General features: G+C 42.6%; 2 protein-coding genes across 4 annotated transcripts in view; both read left to right on the top strand.

Moving 5' to 3' along the window:
* The window catches only part of LOC126563828 (nuclear pore complex protein Nup154), a 505,032-nt gene that overhangs the window by 107,211 nt on the left and 371,677 nt on the right, over positions 1-26,144 (top strand). The window lies entirely within an intron of this gene.
* LOC126564386 (vesicular glutamate transporter 1) lies at positions 909-24,591 on the top strand. 2 transcript variants are annotated; one of them, XM_050221416.1, is made up of 7 exons: positions 909-1,024; positions 20,075-20,360; positions 22,038-22,271; positions 22,349-22,813; positions 22,881-23,066; positions 23,139-23,324; positions 24,172-24,591. In XM_050221416.1, exons 1-7 carry the CDS (start codon positions 975-977, stop codon positions 24,550-24,552), a joined length of 1,788 nt encoding a protein of 595 aa, XP_050077373.1. In that variant the 5' UTR covers positions 909-974; the 3' UTR covers positions 24,553-24,591. The 2 variants fall into 2 exon arrangements, with proteins under 2 accessions (XP_050077373.1, XP_050077374.1); XM_050221417.1 differs by having other exon boundaries at positions 915-1,020.

Raw genomic sequence — 26,144 nt, 5'->3', positions numbered from 1 at the left:
AATCTAAGTTTGACTGTATTGCTACACTAATTACTCTCCGATGAGCAATTCCATTGGTGATTAGGAAGAATGAACTTGTCATCCAAAAATGTCACGCATTTCAATATATATTTCTAGGCATTTATTTCGAAGTATTGTTAATACAGCCTAAGAACCTCAATATTATATTTGTCTATTTGTTATCTTTCTATCCAAACTATACTCTTTCCATTACTATTCTCATTCTTTTCTATACTATTCTATTATATTTAATCTATTTTCTGTAACAAAATTCGTTATAAGTACGAAATTTCTTCTTCCCTTTATATTTCGATATACTCAAGCTTCCTATTTAGTCTTACGTCTTTATGGACTGGTTTGGATTTGATTTCAGTGTCGTCGTGTTAGCAGTTCTTCTATGTCACTAGTGTAACCATATAATTCTTAGTAATGATAGTGTAGTAATGGGCCAGGTTTTGTTTGAATTTTTCTTATGTTTAGATTAAGTTTAAGCAACAGTTTTGATAGTGATTAAGCGTTGTTTTCTATTAATTCTTGCTGCTCATCACTACTAATGTGGGAGAAAATCTTTGTAGTTTAGATCGGATTTCATTGGGGAATTTTAAAGTCTAGATCGCTTTGGTCTTTGCATGATAAGTAACTAATTATAGTTGAAGTTCATAGATAAAGTATGGTTAATTATTAGGTTGTATGCATATACGTCCATATTTGTTATAATATTATTTCTGTCTCATCCTTTTTACGCACAGGATTTCCTTCGAGATGATGGCACCGTGTATCACTCCTCACTGGAACTACTAGCGAACGTACTCGCTCGTTATCAGCTTCTTTGTTGGCCACACCACATCAGACAAACAAACCGGGTGAAAGAAAACTGCTTCGGCCTGTAGGCCTGTAACATCATCATCCCGATAATCACCACCAACCTGTGAAGGGAGCCCCAGTTTCTAAGCAACAAGACAAGCTTCTACACAATGCCAGGCTTCGCAGATATCAAGGACCGAGCGTCCAACGTTTTCGGTGGGTAAGTATCAGACGGCAAAGCACATCGATGCACATGCTTCCCGGAGCATAGCTAGCATTTGTAATCCGGATTTGGGATCCCACTCGAAACGTACAATGAGCGTAACGGGCGCTTTGTACGGGCTGTTTTGTAAACCTCCAAATATCTGTTATCTACGCTCAATCAAAATCGGTGGCTCGGAATGAGGTCCTGGAGGATGGGGAATTATGAAATACGAGTACCTGATCCGATTTGATGCGCCTATTGCATTTTTTCTTTCTTTGATTCGTACCGATATCGATCGTTCTACAGTTGGTGGAAGTAAACGGTTTTAATAGAGTAAGAGAAATTGAAGATTTTGGCTATTAAATTGACCATGAAATATTACACAAAAATAAACAAAAAAAAAAAAGAACTTTGAAAATGGTCAGATTTATGTGTACTAATGGAAGGGTGAATGCTTGCTATAAAAATGCTATAAATACTCACATTTCTAGTGGACATCCCTACAGCTCCATTGCTGACAATAAAATATCCCTTTCCCAGCTATTCAAATCAATTGCTAAGCGGATTGTACCTCATATCTCTCAACAAAGCCAAGGATTTGTATCAGTTTTAAACGTTTCGTTGCTTAGCCGCTCCACAGGACGCACTTTGTTATGCGACTGGCAAAAGACTCCTGCATAGATTGTGGAGGATTTGTTTATAAATGACTAAAGTACATGTTTCGTTTTCATCGGTAACGCCCACTCACGGTAAATGCTTGGCATTTCTACTGCCCCGGTGTTGGGAATATGGCAGACTCCGTTCCGAGAAAAGGGATTTTCCAACAAAACGCTTGCTCCTCGTCCTTGTCGTACACTGTTTAATAGAATTTACTTATGATAATACCACCTAATGGGGATCCTAATGGGAGATTATTTACCAGCACGACGATACCCCGGGCAGAAAAGGGGTACCGGGCAAGCAGGGAGCGTTGTCTTTCAACCCTCTTTGGAAATGTTGTTACGTATTTAAATTTTAAAAAATCGCCAAGCAAACGAAAGAGCGCGAGAGAGAGAGAGAGATTTTAAACTGTAAAGGACAACGCACAAACATCTAAAACGCTCGCTGGGGTTCGGGGTTTCGGGTTGAGACACAGTCGTGCCTTGGGTGGAGTTTGCTGACGATTGATGGACGCATTTTGAATTTAATTAAGCTTCGAGTACGAGGAAAGGGTGTTTCCGTGGCACACAGCTTCCGGTGTGCGGGCGTATGCATTCCGAACGGTCGTACGCAGATAAAGAGATTTATGCAAACAGAGTTGCGAAAACTAAATGGAATGGTTTCTCTTTTTTATTCTGTGCGTTGTGGGCAGAGCATACTCCATTGCGGTTCTTATGCTTAGGTAGCTTCAGGGCACTATTTAATGAAGTGAAATCTCTATTCACATAGCACAGCTACGAGTGGCATCCTTGGCGCGCAGAAATGTATCGAACTGATGTGTCAAAAATCAAAGTGAACCATCTCCAGACTGTCCGAAGGTGGAAGGAATATAAATATTAAATGTGATACGGGCTTTAGAATAGCGCTTTGGTTACGCGCCACTGATGATGGCTTCGATATAGAAATGGGAAGCTATGATAAAGTGAGCCAGAGCGTACGAAGCGTGTAACCGTGACAATATGAGTGACGCCGCAACGCATCAACCGGCACGTGCCTGATGCCAATTTCGTCACGCTACGCTAGCGCTAATGCGGACACTATGTTCGCAGCTTCTTTGCTGAAAGGATCTGCCACAGCGAAGCGAAGGAATCGTGTCCCTGGCTAGGACCGTTTCTTTAAGTGAAGTTGTATCGCTCACAGCTTTCTTTTTTCTCCCAAACCAAAAGGAGTCGGTAGAAGTCGTGTTCTAATTCGACCCCCGGGGAACAATTTGTTTTGTTGCTTGTTTTCTTTTTCTTGAGAGTCTGCGTCGGAAGCAAGGCAAATATGATAAGCACATGGTTTGGTTTGGATGTTTGGAGGCGTCAAATCTTCCCTGCGGGAGTACCTCAAGGAGGCCCTTTCGGAGTAGCCACCTGCTGAGTGGTGGAGATTTATGATGGTTCACTTGGTTAACAGTTTTGCGGCGCGTTATCGAGATGTCGAGGTTTATTAGACCGAGTTTAAGTACATGTAAGGAAGGCGATAATGTCATAAATATCAGATTTTGGAATTAAAATGTTTGAGGATTGAAAAATGTTACGAACATTTAGTAGCCTTCATTTGAAACCTTGAGCCTAAAACTACTGAATTATTCGTGGCCATGTATGTATGCCTCTTCTCCCGTGCTGCAACAACATATTTTTGAAAAAAATATTTTATAGCATAAAATTTTTGCCTGAGCCTTCGTAGTCGACAAAGGCGAAAGCTCACCTTTAGACGAGGCCCGGCAGCTGTCCAAATGTCAAAATTTTTCTGCATATCCTCTTAATGTTTTGTTAAAACTTGGGAAGGAATTCTAAAGAACTGTTAGTGACATAAAAATATCTGAAATTAGATAACATGATACGAAGCAATAATGAATAACGATCTCACCGAAGACTTCATTTGATGGGACGGCCCGGTGGTATAGGCAACAGTGGCACCGGTCTTCAAACCGAAGGGCCGGGGTTCCAATCCCATCTTGAATGTCCACCCGTAGTGAGGACTGACTATTCACCTACGTTTTATCGGCATTCTAGTAAGCCATGAGAGAAGGGCTCTAAAAAGCTAGTAATGAAGGTCCACTAAAGGTTATTCATCTAATTCATATTAGAAGAAGTCTTGTGGCAAAAGTTAAATGAGAGCTGATGACGTCAGGTTTTATTTGATAGTATTTAAATTTTGTCAAAAATGTTCGCGAATGAAGCAAAACATTTCTAATGCACAGCTTCTAATGACGATGCAATTAATGCTGGGTAATTCCTCGCCCATCCAGCAATTATCATTTGAATGAGAGTTTTTTTGCTATCGGCCATTCTACAATAGAAACTGTAATAAATATTCAATCGTTATTCGATACGTCTAGCATTAAATTCTTCTTTTAGTCATGATGTTTTCATCAACTGTGCCACCACAATCTTCTTGGCCTGACCAATTTCTCCAGCCGCCTCATATTGCACCGAAAACGATTTATCATTTTGGGTGAACCGGCACGGTGGCGCCAAACCAATATCTACAGCATCTTTCCCAGCAAACGCTGGGCGTGCAATCTTACAAGAAGTCAAAGAGAGAAAGTAAGCAAGCAAGGAAGGAAGAAAAAAACGACAAACTCTTGCCAACATCAAACGCAGGAAGAACCAACAAAACGTACCAAAACGCCAGCTTCACCGACGGGATGGCGACAGGAGGCACTAATAACCGATGTTGTTCCATCTTTCGAAGGGTGGATATCTTCTAGCTTTTACCACAGCCTCGTGGTACACTTATACGCACAACTAGAACTATTCGCGTAGTTCTTTATCTCGGCCATGGCGCGGTTCCAAATGCGAATGCCCGCAGCAATAAAAAAGAATTGCCAGACTTTTCGGCGAGACTTGGGGCGACTTTTTGGCGGCCAGAGTTACTGGCATGTTTATCCCAGTCCGCTAGACGTCGTCGATTGTCTGACTGCTCTCTGAAGTGCTTGCAGAGAAGGATAGAAATTCGGTCAATCAATAAAAATCCACGTTATGTGTTTTGCAAAACTATTTTCCAGCGATGGGAGAAAAATCTTTTCCTAACGCAAATAAGGTGGTGCGATTAAGTATGAAGCAAATCTCGAAAAACGGAAAACGCCCGTAACCAGTGTGTGGTAATTGTTTTTAACGGTTCTGCAATCGGCAAATTTACTTATCACCCTCAACGATGTGGCCACGGTGATGAAAATGAATTTAGCAACATTAGTTGATGTTCATCGAGAACAAAACGAACCCGACCCTGGTTGTGTGAAATAAAAAGTGTGTGTTATTCCGTTTGCATTCACACTCCAGTTCTCGGTTGAGGGAAAATCAAGGCTAGCAACTAGAAGAAAAGGGAATTTACCCCTTTTTCGGTTTAGGGCTATAGTTTTGGTTGCGGGCCTACAGAACAACTAGCTGCACCGGTGTGGAACGATTGCGTCAACAAAACATCCTCCGCACTCCGAGTCTGAGTGTGATTATTGTTGTGTGGTGTGGAAAACCAGGCGAATAGACGGAATCGCGACGGATCCATCCCGGTTTCAACAAGCGAAGCAATTTAATCACGTTAATGGATTTCATTGTTGTACCGGTCCGACCGATCCATTTGCCCATTTTGCTCAAACGGTTGTGTGTGTGTGTGTGTGTGTGTGTGTGTGTGTGTGTGTGTGTGTGTTTGAGCTGTTGGGAGAATCCTATTGTCGTAATGGTTATCTTAAGGGAGAAATGCTTTCAGTTGTTCTTGCAGGTGTTGAAACAAAATTTTAAAGAACTTACAAAAAGCGATGATTTTAGGATTAAAATAATACAAGCATAAATAAAACATAAAGTAATTTTAAATAAATATTTTTAAATTTAATTGTCTAAACAAAAAATAATCGATTTGATATAACAAGCACAAGTCCTTTCAAACGAAGCAGAGTAAAGTTTGCTCTGAGAGTTAGGAATCAGAATCAAACATAGGCCTTAGCCTCTTGTTGAACATTGCTATAGGTGCTTGTTGTTCATTTGAGATTTCATTCCTAGCAATTCTTCTTCGAATGAAAATATAAATTCTTTTTAAAATCTTACATAAATTAGCTCAAATAGAAACGTTTTAAAGTATTTAAAAAAATGAGGCAATTCTTCTCTCTTTCTCACCCCCTTGCTCCCATCTCTTCACCAAGGGAAAACACCAAGCCAATATACGGAAATGTAGCGGCTCGCCTCTTTGCATAAATGTCTAGCAATTTACATATTTTAACAAATTGCGCCCGCTGAATGATATTTGCACCAGCGAAGTGTATTTGTCGACGTAAAGTTCTTAATCTTCGGTAATATTGATTACCATCCGCCAATGTCCCGCGTGCCTCCTCTCCTTGATTGCCCATCATACAAATCAATACGTGCGTGAGTGTTGAGAATGACAAGGGGACGCATGTGACGATACGATTGGATGGTACATGCGGCCACACGGCTCAAGGATCTGAGCACCAAGAGAAGCGCAACAGAAAAAAAGAACACCGGATGTAATAATGTCATCGTAATCGCGAATATTGGGGCAAATAAAAGTAAAATAACTGTGCATTAACATTCAATGCCGACCGAAAAGGAACAAATTTGGCCCAAAACTATGGGGTTGGTCGTTTCACTTTCGTTGCGAAGTGAAGCGTGGATTTTCGGCTCGGATGTTTTAGTCATTTTGGTCACGTATTTTCACTCTCACACAGTTTAGCATCCCGGAGTGGTTTATGAAGTTGTTCGCAAAGAATGGTATCGGAAATGGAGCGTTTTTGGGTTTGGGTGTGTATTTCCGATACTCAAAAATGTGTTTTTCTTTTATTTCGCTGTTTTAGCGCTTGTACAATGTGGTAAGGAGCTTGTGGCTAGAACACGGCTATTGGTGAGCGATACAGGGCTTGATGAATATTGTCACGATTTTACATGAAGAATGTTTGTTGAATTTCACGAATAAAGTTATCGTCATCGTAAAACAGTAAATCATCATTTGAAGAAGATAAAAAGCATAGTAAAAAAATCTACTTACTGATGCAAGTTTTTCAATGCAATCAGCACCAATGTGATTATGGTCGATAATATAAAAGTACAGGGAAAAAAGGCAACCCAAAAGCGAAATCGGTCGTTTCCAGGATATGATACTGGTCGCTCTACTCGTGCATGCCGTGCGGTTTCATCCCATAAATTGCAAGATGAAAGAATGTTGCAAACGCAAAGTTATAATCGGATTTACAATCTACCACAGAAGGAAGGAAAAAAGGAAGAAAAAGCGGACAACATTTTCTCATAAACTCGCATAACAGTAGTTGAACACGCTTAAAGCGAACAAATATATTAGAGAAAGAAGAGAGAATAAGCACAGTTATTATAAAGTTTACACATAACTAGTTGAAGGAGAAGAAAACAAAATAGCAAAAAATCTGGACAGCTATTTTTTGTTTCTGGTTGGGTAGGAAAATTCATGGCCCGTAAACTCGATTCCACGGGAAAAATAGATCCGAACCAGGGATGGGACTAAACTACGCTCGCAAAATGATGATGACGTTGATCATAAATTGTGTAGTATTATAAATATTTTTCTATATCGATATAGAGGGCATTTTTCCAAGGGGCACTTGTACTGGGGATGGAGAAAAACGGTCCGTAACTGATGGTGTGATTAATTAAAGCAAGTGAAGCATGAAATTGATTTGTTAGTCAAAAATTGTAGCTAGGCTTGGTTGATTTGGTATGGGTTTAAAATATTTTTCCCTATCACCATGATCACCCGTCTGTGGACATCATCGGGGCCGAGCAGCGATAGACGAAAACGAAAAAAATGATTCCAATTAGATAAATGCAACTGACCACCATTATAGTGATTGTTGTCGCCTGGACACTGAGTCACATCTGGGCAGTGAGCAGCTCTGTATGGCCCTGGAAGACTGGATAATGGGAGTTATTTTTGCGTCCTTTTCCCATGTGAAGACCCAAACTAGGTTGGTTGGTAGGTTGGAGGGGCTGGTTTTTGTTCGCTACCGGTTGTAATCGTTGTAAAATGGACCACCGATGGGAGTTTTGTTCGCTTCTTTTCTTCTACTTCATTGCCATCGAGTCCATCCTTGAGATGGTATCGACTCGTAAAAGTGTGCTTCGGTGTAGTGTATCTCTTGATGTTTTGCTACTAGCTAGATGAATGCCACATGTGTATGTGTGTGCGCTAAGAAGACTCTTTCATTGTGAGCGAGATTTTCCACGGCCAAGCAGCAGGATCATACACAAGCCGGCACACCGTTTTGCGACATGCTCGAGTGTCATCGATACACACTTTGGTGCCGCACACCAAACCGGCCGTTCGTGTCCTTTCGGTCGTTGCCGTTTTGAGCGGTATTCTAGGAGATGTTGAGGATGAAGAGCTACTATTATCACCGTTTTCGCATAGCACAAAGTACAGGCAGAGTGGTTGGGATGACGGTTTGCACCGCTTAGCCAATCCATCCGGGCAGAAGTCGAGGGAAAATAAATCAACACAAGAAAACATCCATCTGTACCACATGCTGTTCCATTCAGTGGCATTTGAATGAGGCCGACACACTAAGCGGCTTTCGGTGTGGCTCGAGCTCGATATTCCGACGAGGTGGTATGATAATGAAACGGTGGGACTTTTTTTGTTGCTGCTGCTGTATTGCTGGTTTAGAAAGAAACGAGGCTTAATGTTGCCTAAAGCCGAGGTTCCTATTTCAATCCGTTTGATGTGGTGTAGGATCTGTTGCCCCAGCGCTAGCTAGAAGAAGGGGGTTTCTGAATTGTTGTGGCTGTTGAAAGGAAGATTAGTATGGTTTACCGCAGCTGGTGAGATGAAGTCAAGAATAAATTCATAACTAGAATGTTTTATAGTTTGTGTTTGATTATGAATAATGTTGTATTAAATTTTCTATTCACAAGCATAGGAAATTGAAGGATAAAGGAAGGAATAATTGAGGTATAAATAGTTTGTGAGGGACTGCTTTAATAAGCATATCCTTTCGATACAATTAATTAGTTCATTCTGTTTATTCTTTTCGATTCGAGCTCAGCCGCGCTTAGTAATGCGTATTGCCTAACCGCTAGGCGCATAAACACAATCTTAGTATTCACCATCAGTCTCGTCTTCATATTCATGAAATGCGTTTATGTTTTTGTTTAAAGGAAAGTTTTTCGTCTTATACTACATTTGACTTTAATATTGTACACATTGTCTGCTTTATTTTAAAATTTCCACGCTTCATAATGTTGTTTCGAGTAAATCATGCTTGATAAAGATTGATTGAAATCCTTCTCGCCAAAAAAAGGAAAAAAACCTGGCTGAAAGTATTCAATAATTAAATTAAAACTAGTAAATCATCCATCCTATCGAAGGACTGATTGAATCATGTTCTCCGTACGCTCGAACACTCCTAATGATAATTAATATCGCAAGAAAACGACGGGAAAGATAATCATCTCGCATCCCGGGACAACCGAGGAAGCACGGCAAGTGACGAAACCAGGACTCTGCAAGGAATAGAAAACTTTTTCCCAAACAATGAACTGCCGTTAGAGATTCAAGGTTCCTGCAGGAGGAACGTACAGTAGTGGGCACTTTTATCTTAATCAGCATTTTCCAAACCCGGTACCAAAACAACGGTTTTAAAGCGAGTGACGTTAAATTTCATTCACCGTGAAGTGTGCGTGGCATCAAAACCGTTGAATCAGGAATTAACCACCATAGACAAGGACATGGACAATCGAGAAGGGAGACGATTCCGTGTAAACTCGTGCCATCTGATGAAGGGTGCCTTGTGATGTCTCACTTTCTGGCTGTTGACAACCCGGGATGGTGGTTGGTCCCCTCTTTTTTCGAGCATCAGCAAAAATCCACTCCAACCGCTCTCATTAACGCGCTCTCTCTGCCTCTTTTCCCGGAAAACCCTTGGCAAAAGCGAGCATTCAAGTAAGTGACAATGCGTGATGTGTTCTGGATGAGGTAAATCATTGTGGTGTAACGGTGGGCATCCTGATGGAACGTGATACAGTTGATGTGCTGGGTGGAAAAGTCGGGGAAAATTCTTCCTTCAACGGTGAGCGCTACAAAATACGTGATGAGTTTTGATTAATCAGCTCATGAAATGATCACGTTTTTCGCATCTTTTGTACCGATGAAATCTATCGGCCATCAATATTGTTGGTGATGGTGTGGCGAGGCATCCTACACAATCCTTTTGCCAGCCAAAAAGGCACATTAACCACTCCGATACATCTACCGGGAGGCTTGGCAGAAGGCAACAAATCTCCTGTCGAGGACTGTGACTGTTTTGTTGTCATCATTATATGCGGCTTAAATGATTTCCCTTGGGAGAATGGGTGGCAAGGTTGGTTCATCGTTTGTGGTTGAGGTGGTAAGTCCGTTCCCCAAAGGCTTGCATTGTACCGTGGTGGAGAGTAAGAGATTTTAGCTGAAATGAATTTTACCTTTGGAGTGCTTTTTCTGTGTTGCGTATAGCTTAACGGGAAGATTTACCAAACTCCGGATGAAGCAACAATGCTGGGAATGAGTCAACATTAAAGCACCATATGCGTGAGTGTGTCTGTATTAAGGGATGAAAAATAGTCTGCCGATAGGCGTGACGAAATCAGACGGCAGACAGGGGACAGGGTCCGTAATCCTGATGTCCTTACCCGTTGACATTGACAGCCTCCACAATCATTGACAAAGGGGCACCGATATCACGTACCAAGGTGATTGATACATGTGTGACTTTTTATAGCATGATTTTTTCCCCCTTTCAATGTGTTCAATGACTTTTTGAGGTGCATTAAAAATCGAGAACAAACACGGAAAAACACTGTAGGAGGAAGGAAAATGGCTCTTAAAAGGTTAGGAAAAGGTTTTGCAATTCATTCGATGAAAGAGATTTGTGGCTTTGATTTGAAACCTCTGCTGAGCTAAAAAAATAGGTTAAATGGAATTTTCAAAAAGAAAAAGGAATTTATTTGTATTTTCGGACTAAATTCTTATTTATAGAAGGTGAAGAAGTTTTTTAGAAGTTTAAAGAACGAATTTATCGCAAAAGCATCATCTTCAAAATTAAATTCACCCTTTTTCTATGGTCTTCAAATTTCAATTCACAATGGAATATTATTCTAGAAACATTGTAAATTACAATTATCAGAAAAAAATCAATAAGACTAATTATCTTTTTTATACCCTTGTTTCCTCACATTTATGCACAACTGCAGCCTATGAACAATAAAATATTTCTTTTCGAATACCAAAATACGCATCTTAACCGTATCGTGCTATAAACCGCATGAACTAGGTCATACATTGTACGTGAACTGCGCTAATGGTAAAATCAATAGAGCGATCAACGCTCTCTGTGTGTCAAACATTCCTGGACACACGCTTCTTCGTTGGGCAGATATCCGTGCCAAGGCGTACGGATATCATTTTTATGTCCAACACAGCCTCAACATCTCCTTCCAGTTGCATTCTTTGCTGCATTCCTTGGAACGTGAAAAGTGAAACGCTTTAAACGTCCATCCACGACTGGCAGGAACTTTATGGAGACTGTTGATAAAGTCAATGTCGGCAGAAAATCATGAGAAAAATCAAGAGTCTACTAGCTTAATAAATGAAAAGGAAAGTATTATTATAGAGACACTTTCACTTGCAGATGGAAAATACGCGGCGCCACAAGAAAGGACACTCCGAGAAGGAGTAAATGAAGATATATCTCTGGCGCGACTCGCTCCATGTGGCGTCCCGCACAACACCGGCTCGAGGGTCAATCGAAAGGCGAACACTATGCAAAAGCGAGACACATTAAGCCACTTGTCTGGAGCGTGTTTGGAATGCGTAAAGTTGTGAAAACTTGCGACACTTGCATTTCTTGCACAAAACCTTCCAAAAAAAACGACCTCCAAGCAGCATTGTTTACGGCAGATCTCTGATAATTCATTCGTTTCGTCCCGGGGATGTTTTTTTTTGCTCTCTGTGGAAAGGTGATTAAAATACGAAATAAATGAAAATGGTCGCTCTTCTTATAAGCGGGAGATGATTGTTGATCTCCATGACTGGCCCTCCGAATCAGATAACTGTCGATGAAGGTGGGTTCCCCCTCCATGATGGAAGAATCGCACGATAAATAAACAAAAGTGGCGAAATCTCAGGAAATTGCTTCTGAAAGCCGATCCTTATGGGGCGAGGTAGGAAAATTCGTAGTGTGAGTCACGGTGATGACAACCGGGACAAACAAAACAAAAAGGGAGCACGCTATCTGTGTCCGGACACGCACACGGATGCGACACATAAAAATGGAAGTAATGACTAAATTATGCCAGAGTCATTTTCGGTCCGATAAATGATCTTAATTTGAATCGAGTACGACGGGCCGGACGGTGATGAGCTTGAGAGATTTTAGCACGACTTTTCCCGCATTGCTTGTTGCCTTGCTTTCACACTGAGTGGTGTAAGATGAGCGTCATGTGAGAGGCGGAAATGTCACGCGCGCTGTTCTGTCGGATGGTTCCTGCCACACGTCTTTTTCGAGGGAGATTGCGGAAATCTGTCGGAAGGCCGTTTATTCGTTAAAGTAATTAGAACCGTTTAACCCCTTGGCGTTTTGGCATTACGGTCGTAAAGATGCTTTTCTGGTAGCTCCATGATTAGTGTAAATGATTGATGAAAAGCCTTAAGGGTTGGTGAATTTTGTGAGGATGTGCGAGAAAAGTTATTGTTCTTATTGTAGTGATTGTGAGAGAAAAGCTTTAAGAAGATAATTAGAGTTGATAGAATTTAAGAGGGAAGTAAAGGTAATTACCAAACTAATAAATGTTGAGCAACGAAGACTGCTAGAAGTAATATTTGTTGGAGCTCTTATACCAACCAGACACCAACAACTCCACAGCATTCAGAATTCCATTACCCATTTTTTCCCAACAATCGCCAACGACCCCGTGCCACACATTATAATGTTTGATTGCAAACGGATCGGCTCGAATCGTCGAATATTGTGTACAAATACGGCACGCGGCTCGATTGTCACGTTTCGCTTTCACTCTTGAAGCGTATCTTGAGATTTCAATTCACTTTGGTCGGCCTTTGCAAGGCTTCCTTCCAGGGAGACGAAGTTTGCTTGCTCTCCATCTTGAATAATGCACTTCCACCGCCCGTGTCCGAAGGGGATCGATTTTGCTCCGTAAGTGTTGTCGTCTGACAATCGACAATCGATATGAGGTTTCCTTATCACGTGGCGCCCTTTTTTGTCGTTCTTTTGAAGATACAGGCTCACTTCGGCATAGGCATCGCTGGTATGAAAAATTGCCATTATTTAGAAATTCCGTTGGGCGGCTTCTGGCGCGCGCACAGGAATTGAATTTCGACGGATTTGTCCCAATATTTCAGCGCGCAAAGTGGAGAATCTCGAGGAAGTCTCAGTTTTCTTGGGAGGTTTAGGGTTTTTTGGTTTGTTCTACCCCGACACCGCGAACAAAATGCAATAAATCAACACCCGTCAACGGAGCGCGGGCAGAACTCCCATCGCAAGAATTCGTATCGAGTTCGTGTGTTCATTTGAGAAATGACTTTAAATTACATCATTACGAAACAATAATCAGCACGATAACGGTAGCTTTGACGCAATTCGTTGTCCTTTAAACGGGAAACGAGTTAGCCAAACAGAAAAGGGGTTTTCTTGTTGCACTTCAGAGGGATTTTTTTTACCCCCTGTCTAAAGACTCCCTTGGTGAATATCCCGAATATCTGCCAAAGCGTGAAGACACGAATTTCCCAATGTTTGTGGCGGACTTAGAACGAGGGAACATCCTCTACTTCCCAACTGTTACGGATTTGAGGGTTATGGTACATAGAGTCCCTGTACTTCGGAAGGATGTGGAAGGATTATAGGAATGGTTGTTTGCAAAAATCCTCTCGCTGACAGGGTTTCAGCCAGAACACCAGTTCCTGACGAATGTTTATGTTTTTTTTCTCCCCTTCGCAACTTTGCCGACTTCTTCCCGGAGAGTCGCTTTTTGGAATCGAAGGGCGAGGTTTTGTGTAATGGAGGAAAGGATATCAATCCTGCCAATTCATTTGATTGCTGTTTTTCTTTCCTCCCTCAAACGGGCCGAAGACTTTGGGTCATGTATCGGTTTTATTACATTTCTATTTTTCCTTGAACCTTTTCCCTTTCTGTTGCGTTTTGTTTGCGTGAAGATTTTCCGTTTCTTGCGTAAGTTTTCGAAGCACAATGGGTTAGAGATATTGGAAGTTCGTCATAAGAGGCTTCATTGAAGCTGCAGCGGGAACTTCATGTTGGTATGATTGACAGATCTCAACGATTTAGTTGGAAGAATTTCGAGGCCCACCACTATTAAACGTCAAACTACGATTGCTGAACCCTCTTCGTGTTGTTTGCTGCAAAATGTTTACCTTGCTCCTGCTATGCTAGCACCCTGAACAGCTCGAATAAGGAGCATAAGAAAACAATAACAACTAATGCTACTTTCTTAAGAGATCACCAAAGAAATCGTTTTCGTTCGTTGGCGCTTTGGCTCCTTCTAACTTGGAGATTCTATTATGTTTCGTAATCTGGGCGATTCAATCTTTTAACAGCTATTTTTAATGATTGCTTTTGCTGTTTTTTCCCTCGTTTCGGATGGTTCTGTGTCGAGCTGTGTCTCAGAGAGAACGACTCCCTCTTATCTTTGTAGTACGGAAGATTCCTTGTTCTTGCTTCCCTCTAGCATTCGTTATTTACCACGTTCGTTCCAAGTCCGTTTGAAGCTCTGCGAATGCGAATTGGCCGGTCACCGATGGCAACACAAACCGTCGAAGGGCGAGAGGAAAAAAATCTCAGCCGACCAGACTTTGTGGCGGCATGTCCGGAGAAATGGACTGACTATCTTTGCACTTTACTTTGCCAATGCTGCTGTGTGATGTTTGTTCCGCATCCGTTTACGGTCACGATTGCAGTGTGGCGCCACCCAGCCACTCACTCACACAGTGTCAGATGGGCAGAGATCGTAGTAGTCTGATAATTAGATAGAGCGAGCAGAAGCAGCAACCACGAGGGCATGACAACCGGATTGCCTACCTTTCAGGGGTAGGTACGCAACACCGTAATAGGAAGGAAATTCAATTTCGCACGAACGATTACCGTTTAATGAATAAATAAGAGCTTGCGTTTTTCTTGTCCATTTGATTTTTTTTTCTTTTCTTTTGGTTGGAAACTCAACAAGAAAGAGAAAACGGGAGAAAAAGATAGAGGAAATTATTAAAAAAGCCTCGTTTCGTGTCGTTGTTTAGCAACAAAACGATTGGCCAATCGAGGTGAGGTTTGAAGAGTTTTGTGTACCACCCCAGACAGGATGCTGCTGCTGCTGCTCCTGGACTTGGACCTAGCAAGTACATAAATCCTTTTTTAATGAACTGGGGTATGCCACGCGCACCAGAAACTTCCATCAATCAAAACTTCATTAAAGCCAGCCTTCAGCGCTGGTCCTACGCTCCCAAATCGATGGAAGTACTTCAACCGGAAATTCAATCATCGCGGTACAATGAAAGGCTTAATCGAATGATGAACCAGCGCCAGATAAGAAGACTTTTGGGGGAATTGTGATGTGATGTGACCTTCAAAGTTGCTCACGCTGACTTGATGACATACGTCGATAGGCTTATCTAATTTTGATTGATATCCGTTACAGTTTTCCGATACAGCAAGACCAAAATATTGGTCCCGAGAGGTCGATCCTTCGCTGTTGGGAGTTCGAGTCCCTTGGGATAAATTCACGGTCGCATACCCGTGAGAGCGGTAGGGGTGCAGCGCGAAATCGAAAAACCACCCGCAAATAAACCACTCACTTAACCCACAACGGGTTTTGTTTTCCACTGGGGTTATTAATGTTTACAGTGGTGTACTAACCCCACTGGAGGGCAGTTGCGTTGTTCCAAATATTGATATGATCCATAATTTAGAAATTAAATTTATTTGCATATCTCTTGTTCCGGGGCTGTGTGGCAAGAATGAAATTGTTCTCTTCGTCTAGACGGCGGATGTAACAGTAACAGCGTAGATAAGGTTGGAGATGAGCTAAGCCGAGAACACCCCCTCGTAGAAAACTCCCTTTACGCGTAGAGTTTTTAATAGCTTTTAAGCAAATGTTTGACTTTCCCCGGCGCACTGGGAGAGTGAATCTATGTTTACAACAAACTCATCCAACCGGTTGCCAGATTTTTAATAACATTTCTCATTTCACATCCTCGATCTCTTGGAGTTATCCACCAGGGCCTAGAGCCGGAGAGCTTTATTTATCTTTGTGCTTCTGTCCCTGTTACACTGGATCATTCAGTGAGGACTTTCGGTTCATTGCAACTATTGTTTGAATTTTTTTTATTTACTTTGAGGGAGTAGCTAGAGGAGCGAGGAAAGAGCGTAATATTAAATTCGGAGAAACATCTTATACTGGACATAGTTTAAGAAGTGCTTGAGAGCATGTAGTTCATTCTATACTGAACTCCAAGCATCCGTTAATGAAGCTGTACAAGTAATGCAGGACCTCCGTGAATTTCTACAGCTCTCTTTTGTCAAGGATGCTGCTAGGAAACGTCGCCAGTACACCAATTAGCCAGCAACAGAAACCGTTTGATATCGTCAATTACCTACCAGGCTTCCCGAAACGCTTATCACCCACCGAGCACGCCCCTCCGTAAGCAGCGAAACACATTACGCAGAGGGAAAAGCGGATTGTTACCAGTTAATAACATAAATTATGTATTTCTTTCCCACGCAGCAACAGCATACACTCGCACCCTCCAGACGAGTTGCTTTGAAAGTCTCCTCCAGTTCTTTCCCGCTCGCGTATCACAAAATCAAATCACTAACATAACAAGCGAATCAACACAACTTCACAGTTCTAGCCACAGGGTAAAGGGACCACCGGGCACGACGTATAATCATAAAAGTTTCACCACAAACTCCCTCGGGACGTATGAATTTCAGCTGCGCTCTAAGGAGTTGTTGGCACGGTTTTGGTGTTCGTTTCATCAAATATTCACCTCACTGGGATGCCGATGAAAAGCCGGTAGCGTCTGGCAGGGTTGTGTGTGTATGGTGATGTCCTTTGGACTGTTGTTGTTGGACGGTGACGAGAGATTCTTTTGAGTTGGATTGACCACCTTTTTTGTCTGCTCACCTGTTGATCCTGTGCTAGGGGGTTTTGATTTGTTTGAGAGGGTAAGGCCTTTAAGAATATTTAGTTTTTAGGAGATTTTTTCTGAAATTATTATAATTTACTGTACAATCAAATCGATGCTATTAAAAATTGAAACTAACAAGGAGTTTTATTGAATTATTTGAGTGCTAATACATTCCAATGATTAGTACATTGAGTATCAGAAGAGGTGTCAATTACCGAATCAAGAAAAAATACAATCGAATCGTTTAGCGTAATAAGTTTGCTTACATTGAATCCCTTGCTTTACAACGTCCCAATCCAAACCCGCAAACCCCACAATTTGGTTCCACAAAAAAAAAAAAAAACCTCGTGAGATTATAGCATTTTCGCCCAAAAAACCTGACAAATTCCCGGCATCTATCCCAAGCCATCGAATAATCCCACAGACGGCGGACGAGTTCCGGGGGATCACGTTACAATCACACACCGAATCACACGCAGAAAAAAGGAACACCTTGACATCCTTAACAGCTCCGTCCTTCAGGCAAAAACAGTTGAATCGGTAAAGGTAAGCGCCCCTAGGAGAAAATCCAGTGAATTAAACGCTAAGTCTCGGAAGAATTGTAAATGATATTTACGGGGAATTGGATTTCAATCATGCCCGTCTTCGGTGTTCGGTGCGTGCCGAGCTTAGGTTGGCGAGATTTGTATGGTGCGTTGTTGCGTCGAAGTCAACGTCTGGTAAGATCGACGACAACGGCATCCAGCACGCCACCCGTGTGCTTTGCCACACAACCATCGTTCAATCGTTTGAAGTGCTGACAAATTTAAATTAAAAATGCTTGAAAAGCGATTTCATTAATTTTCATCCCAAAACCCGCTCGGTAGGTAGGTAGCGTGCAGCCAGATGCGCTATCGTTGCTATCGGCTCGGGATGGGATTGGTCCTGGGTGTCGGGAAAGACACGTGCTTGACGGTGAAATTGATATTTATGTGCTATAAGCCAGGTGGAGGGTTGATAGGAATCGGTGAGAAGGACTTTATTTGCATGCCGGGTTGGTGTAAACCGGCATTTGGGTAACTCTGTTTTGGGTAATAAATTTCGATTATGGTCGATGGTATGTTGTCTTCAATGCATTTGTTTAATTCTTGTACTATAGTTGAAATTTGAATTTGAGCCATCAAGTGAAAAGTAAATGCGAGGAAAACCATGAAAATATAATGCATGTCTATTACGATCATCATTATAAAAACGATAATATAAATTTAACATCACTAACTATGCATCAATTCACATGCTCATAGATCTCCACTATTCCACATCCGCCCTTATTTCTTATCTCATTTGGATGTAATCAATCATACGACGGGCATCGGAGAAGTTATTCCGGATTAATATCAGCTCCGGATTAAAGAGCTCTGCTTTCGAACAAAAGATCACCACGATAGTCATCGTCAGCACAAATGACCACCACCAATATCATCGTCTTATTTTCTTGTGGATGTTTCAGACCAAACCGTCAAGGGTAGTGCGACCGGAAATTCAATTTCATCCCACCGTGGTATCGAAATTTGGCCATCGAAAACGTTTTGCCAGCGTCACGTCACTGACGATTACTAGAAGGAAGGTTGTTGCAAGCCTTGCTCAAATGAAGGGAGCAAAATCCGGCACTCTTGAAAGCGGATATTAGTAAACAATATTATCAAACCTCCAGAAAGTAACTTAATTATGTTTGTCAACGATAATTCCTGCCAGCCGTTCCGGCGGTGTGTAGGTTTGCCTACTTCTAGGCTGAGTCGCTCCCCTGTTTACTCGTTGCTTCTTATAAAACTCACAAAAATCACAAAGAAAAAAAAAAGTCACAAACAATATCATATTCTAACAAGAGCGTCTAGCCTGGTCGAGATGCAACATCCGAGCGCAAGAAGAAAAAAAGGCTAACTTTATTTTCCGGACGCCATCATGATTTTGCCGACGGACTTACCGAGCATCACGGGCAAGAATTGGGTGACATTTATCAAATCAATTATTTTTTATGCTTCCAATAGAACTGGCACACGAACTGGGACTTGTGTAGAGGGCGAAATATTGCACGATTTATGACGCATCGTAAAAGCATGTAAGGGAGACAATTTGTTGTTGTGGTTAAGTGGGAGCCTGATTTTAGAGTGTACTAGGAAGCAGGGGAAAAACCCCAGTCAAAGTGATTCATATCGAGCGACTTGGAAGTTTTATTGGAGTTGTTAGAAATCCTCACCATCAGACTGCTGAAAGTGATTCACACACACAATCCACAAGCTTGCTAACGAACCTCATCTTCCAGGAGTTTGTGAGTGTGGATCGTTTGAGGTAGACAAATTATCAATTACATTCGGGCCAGCTTTGTCTTTAGCGATTTCCATAGCTGTAAGGTGGAAAATTCATTTTCATTCTCATTTCGAAGAGCAGCCTTCTAGGGAGAGATTTGTTTGTACCATGGATTGTTACTAGAAACTGACTGCCATACCATAATCGACATCGTTTATCATCTCCCACGAGGAAAACGCTGCGTGGGAGCAAATTTACATCAAAGTGGTGTGTATGGTGGGCACACGAACGACCATCTTAGCTCCTCTATTATGCTCCACTTGCAGCAGAAACGTCTTGTCTAGCATCTTTATACGCCACAAGGACGAGTGAGCACTTGGCTCACGCGGGTAAAGGATGCAAAAGAACCAGCTGCTGGCAGAGAAAATGGTTTCGCGCCATCCAAACCGAACGCTGTGTGTGCGCATGGAAATGACATTAAGTGGGTCTTTTTCATTTAATTTCATTTTCTCAATTATATTTGGGCGCGAAACGCATTTTGCTGACAGCGCACTACTGGGCGTTGAGAAGTGTTTGGTGAAAGGCTTGTAGAAAATGAAAAGGAAGCGGTTCATACCGAGGAATATTTTTCTCCAATCTGTATAGCTGTGTGTAACCGAATCGTTTCGTGTGACCAAATTTATTTGGATTCTAGAACTAGTTTATAGTTTACTCTGCACCGACCAATAATTGTTGGAGTTGGAAATTTCCTGTGTTTGTCTACACTTTATAACAATTTTCTTAGGAATATGCTGTTCCGAGTTGGGATATTCAGCTATGAGTTTGACAACTTAATTCCTTTAAAGAAGAATTATTTCCTTTGTATAACATTTTATACCAGATTCCCTTAAGTTAAACCAACTCATTCGCTCTCTTTCTCTTCTATTCCAGAGTTGGGTTCGAAAAGTTCGAAATGCCCAAGCACGGATACGACCAGATGGACGGGGCAGCGGTCGGTGGCGCCTACCAAGCCGACACCGGCGGCAACGATTCGCCGATGTCGTTCGAGGAGATTGAGCGGCCACCGTTACGCCACGTCGACAAGTACGTCCGGGCGGAGTGTCCCTGCATCAAGACGACCCGCTACACGATCTCGCTGATGACCTGCCTTGGTTTTATCATTTCGTTTGGCATGCGCTGTAACATGGGCATGGCCAAGCTGCAGTTCGAGAACGGGGTAAGTTTGTGCGAGTGTGTGTGTGAGAGAGAGGTTACTTCCACTTTATGTTCACTTCCGGCACCGGCAATTTGCACGTGTTCCATTAAGCGAGTATTCCACGTGAGCGAGTCCAAGTAATTATTCAACCCCGTATGGCCGTGTGGGCACGTGTCGCATTCGATGTCCCTTTTTATTGGTAATATCTGTACTGTCGATCGGCATGTTTCGATTATAATTTTTGCCACGCTCTGCATGATGAGCAAATTGTGTTTTTTCTTTGGGTCCCTGCCGGGACTCATTTAACTCATTTTGTCACGTATTCTATCTCACAGGGTGGTTTTTTGTTGTAGTTCTGTTTGGAGGTCATAAGGTTAGTGATGGCTCCCAAAATCTACCCATCAATATCATAACATAATTATTAGACTTTCTCGCCTATGTTCTCGGAACCATAGTGAGGACAAAAAGCATTACAATCAAATGGCGGTAGTTCTTTTATTCTCTTGAATGAAATAATTCGGCTATCGATACCTTCACGATGCACGTATATAAAGGATAATGAACAGGCAAAATGAACAGTCAAGGCCAGCAGCAAGGGAGCTTCCTGGTGAATGCCCCATTCCCCAGTGCTGGAGATCATTCAACCGGTAAGCAATAGATAACGATGAGTTCGCACACAGCAACATTTCATCGACATCCTGGACGAATGACCAAAAACTCCCCCCAACCTCGCTGGGTGGAATGCTAGGGGAGCGATGAAAGCGAGAAGTAAATCAGGAAAATATGGGAAATTTTATGGAGTCAAACATAATGGAAGCATTTATTAGAAATGCGACGACAAAAGATGATAATTTTTTATTCATGAGTCATTGCGTAAGGGAAGGGTAGCGTTGGCTTGATACACAACGAGATGGACGGAAGAACAGAAAAGGTCCACAAGGGGTGGGGGTTCCTTGCCGTAAACAGGGGACGAAAAGAGCCGCGTGTACTGATACCATCAACGTTGCGTCTGATCGCGAGGGAGCTCATGCAACAACGAAAAAAGGCTGACACGGATAAAGAAGTCCCAGACCGGAAAAGCCGGAAACGAGCATAAAGAGCGAGAAAATGACAACAAAACCCCGCCCGGGAAAAACCTCATCGACGCCACGCTGTGAGGAGTCGCAAATCGTGATGCGTTAACGGATGTCGTTTCAAGATTTTGGCTTTTTTTCGTCGACGTTTGTCGTTGCTTCGCTTTAATGGAAGGCTCGAGTTCTCGGGAGAATACTATTGTGCCGCGAAGGTTTGGAGCAGTGGTACGTACGCACAACTTCCGGTTGCATTGGCTCGATTTAACAACGGGAAATGGCCATATTTTTACTTTAGAACTATGGGTTTTGGAATGGAAAAATGTCGGTAGAACGTTGAGGAATTGAATAGTTACTATGCGATTAAGTGTATGTAGCGAAGCAAGTCCTAGACTACTAACCAAATGACAGATGACAGATACGAAAGAGTGAAGGATACTTGGCTGTCAAAAAACACGCAGGACCACAGGGGAAAAGTGAAAATGTTTATCCATGAATGAAAAGCTTAGAAAATTCTTATGATGAGGCTATTACTCCCTTATAGGGTGTCTGCCTTAATGTAATAATACTTATAAACTTCTTTATATATATTCCTCTCTTCATATCTACCTCCTTATAACTCTTTCAGTCGGTAAAATACAACTGGACCGTCGCGATGGAGAGTGCCGTCGATTCGTCTTTCTTCTGGGGCTACCTGGTAACGCAAGTGCCAGGCGGTTTCCTAGCCTCCATGTTCCCGGCCAACCGTATCTTCGGTACGGCCATCGCAATCTCGGCCTTTCTCAACCTTCTCGTCCCGGGCGCCATGATGCTTCATCCGACTGTCGTAATTCTCGTACGCGTTCTACAAGGTTTAGTTGAGGTGAGTTGTGTGCTCGCGAAACTTTCCAGACATTCGCAGCCATAAAACGGTTCGACCATCCGTTTCGTTCGTTCCAGGGTGTAACGTATCCCGCCTGCCACGGTATATGGCGCTTCTGGGCCCCACCGCTTGAACGCTCCAGACTCGCAACGATGGCGTTCAGCGGTTCGTACGCGGGCGTTGTGATAGGCATGCCAATGTCCGGCATACTGACCGGTTCCATTAGCTGGCACGCTCCGTTCTACTTCTACGGTGTGATGGGCCTCATCTGGTACTGCTTTTGGCTGTGGTTATCGTTTGAGAAACCGCGCCAACATCCAACCATCTCCGTGAAGGAGCTCAAGTACATCGAAAAGTCACTGGGCGAATCGGTACAGCTACCGATGCCAACCATAGCAACGACTCCGTGGCGTCACTTCCTGACGTCGATGCCTGTGTACGCGATCATTGTGGCGAACTTTTGCCGCTCGTGGAACTTCTATCTGCTGGTACTGTACCAGAGCGCATACCTGAAGCATTCGTTCGACTTCCGGATTGAAGAGGTAACAACGATTTGTCTGTGAAGTTGTGGTGTGCTTAAATGTTTGTATGTTTGTTGGTTTCGGGTAGACGGGTTTGCTGGGAGCACTTCCCCATCTGCTGATGACGATCATCGTCCCGTTCGGTGGAATGTTGGCCGATCACATCCGAAAGTCAGGCATCTTGTCGACTACCAACGTGAGGAAGCTGTTCAACTGTGGTGGGTTTGGGCTTGAGGGTCTGTTCTTCCTGGTCGTAGCACATGCCACCAGTCCTGTAAGTATTTCCGCGTAAGTTGGGGGAAAAAAACTCTTTATCTCAACCGGCGCACTGGTTGTATCTCTACAGATGGGTGCAGTGACGGCACTGACGCTGGGTGTTGCCTTCAGTGGGTTCGCCATATCCGGTTACAACGTCAATCATCTGGACATTGCACCACGCTACGCCAGTATTCTGATGGGAATGTCCAACGGCATTGGTACGATAGCGGGCCTGATCTGTCCTATCGCGATAGACCATCTTACACGGGGGCAGGTAAGTAACGGCTCCTCGGGTCTCCTAATCCGATTGTGCACATGTAATGCATTAATAACGTAGCGCTGAAGCTCACTTCACTCCACTATTCGTATCACAAATGTCCCGCGCTGCTCCTCGTCGGTAAAATTGCTTAACTCAGTGACTTTCCCTTTTTTGCATTTCGGTGCAGGCTGATTCAATGAAATAAATTAAATTTGTTACGATGTTACACGGCTTTGACTTTGAACAAAAACGCATCCCTCTCGCCTTTGGTGGAGCGAACAAAAACGAAACCCTACGCTGAGTTCTTGTGGCGTAGCAGGAGAAGTGTTTGCCACCCTTCGGCTTTTATCCTGGAGCACTCGTCTAGAAACCCGGGAAAGGATATGGCTTTTAAAATCTTGAAACTGTACAACTGCCAGGATAGGAGCAGAGTGTGAGAGAGATGGTTGATATGTACGCCTCTTCGCCATAGTAACCGTTGCCATGGGATGTGATTTTTGCCGCGTCGACAGTTTTCTCGCCCAAACGCCGACGACGATTTTGAATCCTGACTATTGTTGTTGGTTTGCTAGGGAAATGGTTGTTTTTTTGTTGTTGTGAATAATATTTGCCTCAATCCTCTCTTGAGGTTTTTTGTTTTCCTCTGTTTTTATGCCATCCAAACAAACAATTGACAAGGTTGCAAATATTTACTGATGTGTTCATGTAGTGAACCTTTTTAATACTGGAAAAAAGGTGAAATGCGGTTCATGTTCGTAAGCTAGGTTTATAGCTGTGAGTTGAATTCCTTAATTTTTGCCCCTATCGAAGGTAATTCAAATTCTTAGATTTGTAATATATTTTTTAACATGCTCACTTTCAGCCTAAATCCTGCTGGTCAACAGTGTTCACGATAGCGGCCACCGTACATCTGGTGGGCATCACGTTTTACGCCATATTTGCGTCCGGTGAGCTACAACCTTGGGCGGAACCAACAATAGAAGAGCAACGAGCCTGGGATCCAGTAGGTTCAGGTTACGAGAAGGAAACAACCTTCAACGATGCAGGTGACGGTGGTACAGCCGGTGGTATGATGGATCCTTCGGCACAGATTAATACCACCAAGACGGTATCGTACGGTGCGGTTCAGCAGCACGTTGCCAACAATCCGTTCGCCTACCCAACCGCTATCAGCGAGGAACCGGTGCAACCGGAAGCGAGGGACACGTACTTACACGGAAATCCCACTGAGCGTACCTACTGACCTGCTCGCATGAAGAAAACCGTAACATTTAGCATGAACTAGGAATGTCCCATAAGGGCACAACATGTGGACGAAGTTGTTCAAAAGGATTTATTTTCTGGGTTTCTCTTCTGTTTTATAGAAAAGTTGCAATCATTCACTTTTTGCCAAGGTAATGTCCTCACTGTTGTGTGGACGAGTTGAAGGTGGAATACTAAGGGGAAAAAATACAAAAACTGAAATACAAATAAAAATTAACCCTGCTTAAGCAATTACAACACTAGATAGTAACTAACTAATACCTAAACAAACAAGACAAATAGCAAAAGATGCATATTGTATTTACAAAAAAAAAAAAAAAAAAACGACGAGTGTACATACACACCAATCTAACATATTAGTATACATACCGAAACGTCAAAATATTATCGTAAACCAAAGCAAAAACAACCTATAGAATAATGGCCCAAGGAGTACTGACGAAGCAACGGACACACGGACACGAAATAGCTGTCAAGGCTAACGCACTGAGTAAGAGGTTTGAGATGGGTTTGAGTCTATGGATGTGAGGTCTTTGAGGAGCAACAATCAATCTTTAGAAGTACGAAATTTTCATCTTCTTCTTGGCTTAGCGTCCTGGTTAGGTCATGTCGGCCATTCCATGAGTTACTTACTAGACTTGTGGAGGAGGTCTAGGCTTGTCCGAAGCCGAGTCGCTGAGCCAGACAGAGGATATCCTGAACATAATCCAACCTATCGAAGAAAAAATGAATATTTGCCTCTAACAGACATGCAGCGAAACGTATACAACGTGTCTAACTAACCACAACAAAATAAAGTGTCAATTGCGAACGAGTGTCCCTCTACTGACATACGGTCTACTGCCGTACACACACAAAAAAAAAAAAAAAAACTATCCGACGCGAACATAAATAACGCAAAAAAAAAAACCGTGATTCAAAGTTGAACGGACCTAGCTAATGAACGCTTGTTCATTGCGTTCCTCTTAATTGCGTGCGCATCATAAGCTCATCTTAAGTACCCGGAATCCTTTCCCGGTACGGTGGCAATATGTACCGTGTTGTGTATGTGTGTAGCTAATCGTGTAATTATGTAATTATTTTTTCTTGTTTCAACGACGGAGGAAGAGTTAAATTTGAGGTGTGTCAACTCACTCTCAAAGGCTGTGGCGACAATAATAAGCGGAAGGGCGGGCACAATAAGGTGCGGACTGTGGGGTGGCCCAACCGAAAACAAAAAAGTGTAGGATTAAGCGCGAGATAGCTTCGTGGTTTTTTGGTTTCGGTTGGTTAGTTAATTGGATATTTTAAAGACATGCGCGCATGGATAGGATCGTGTTCGTGTACTGTAATAACTGAGCAGCTAAACTAAGCACACAAGCTTAGGCCAAAAGAACGAGTGTAAGTTTGTAAATTGATTCCTGATTTTAGGGTAAGCTTCAAATACGTTCGAACACCGGGGCAGCGGTGTATCGTACTGCGAATGTGACAGAGAAACAATAATAAAACAACGCTAGTTAGTAAGGCTCGTTAGTAAATCTAGTCACTAAGCACCATTTTGTCAGTGATAGTAGTGAATTAAACAGCTCATCA

Source organism: Anopheles maculipalpis, chromosome 3RL (assembly GCF_943734695.1).
Source record: "Anopheles maculipalpis chromosome 3RL, idAnoMacuDA_375_x, whole genome shotgun sequence".
Classification (NCBI taxonomy): Eukaryota; Metazoa; Arthropoda; class Insecta; order Diptera; family Culicidae; genus Anopheles; species Anopheles maculipalpis.
This window is presented reverse-complemented; position numbering and strand designations above follow the sequence as displayed.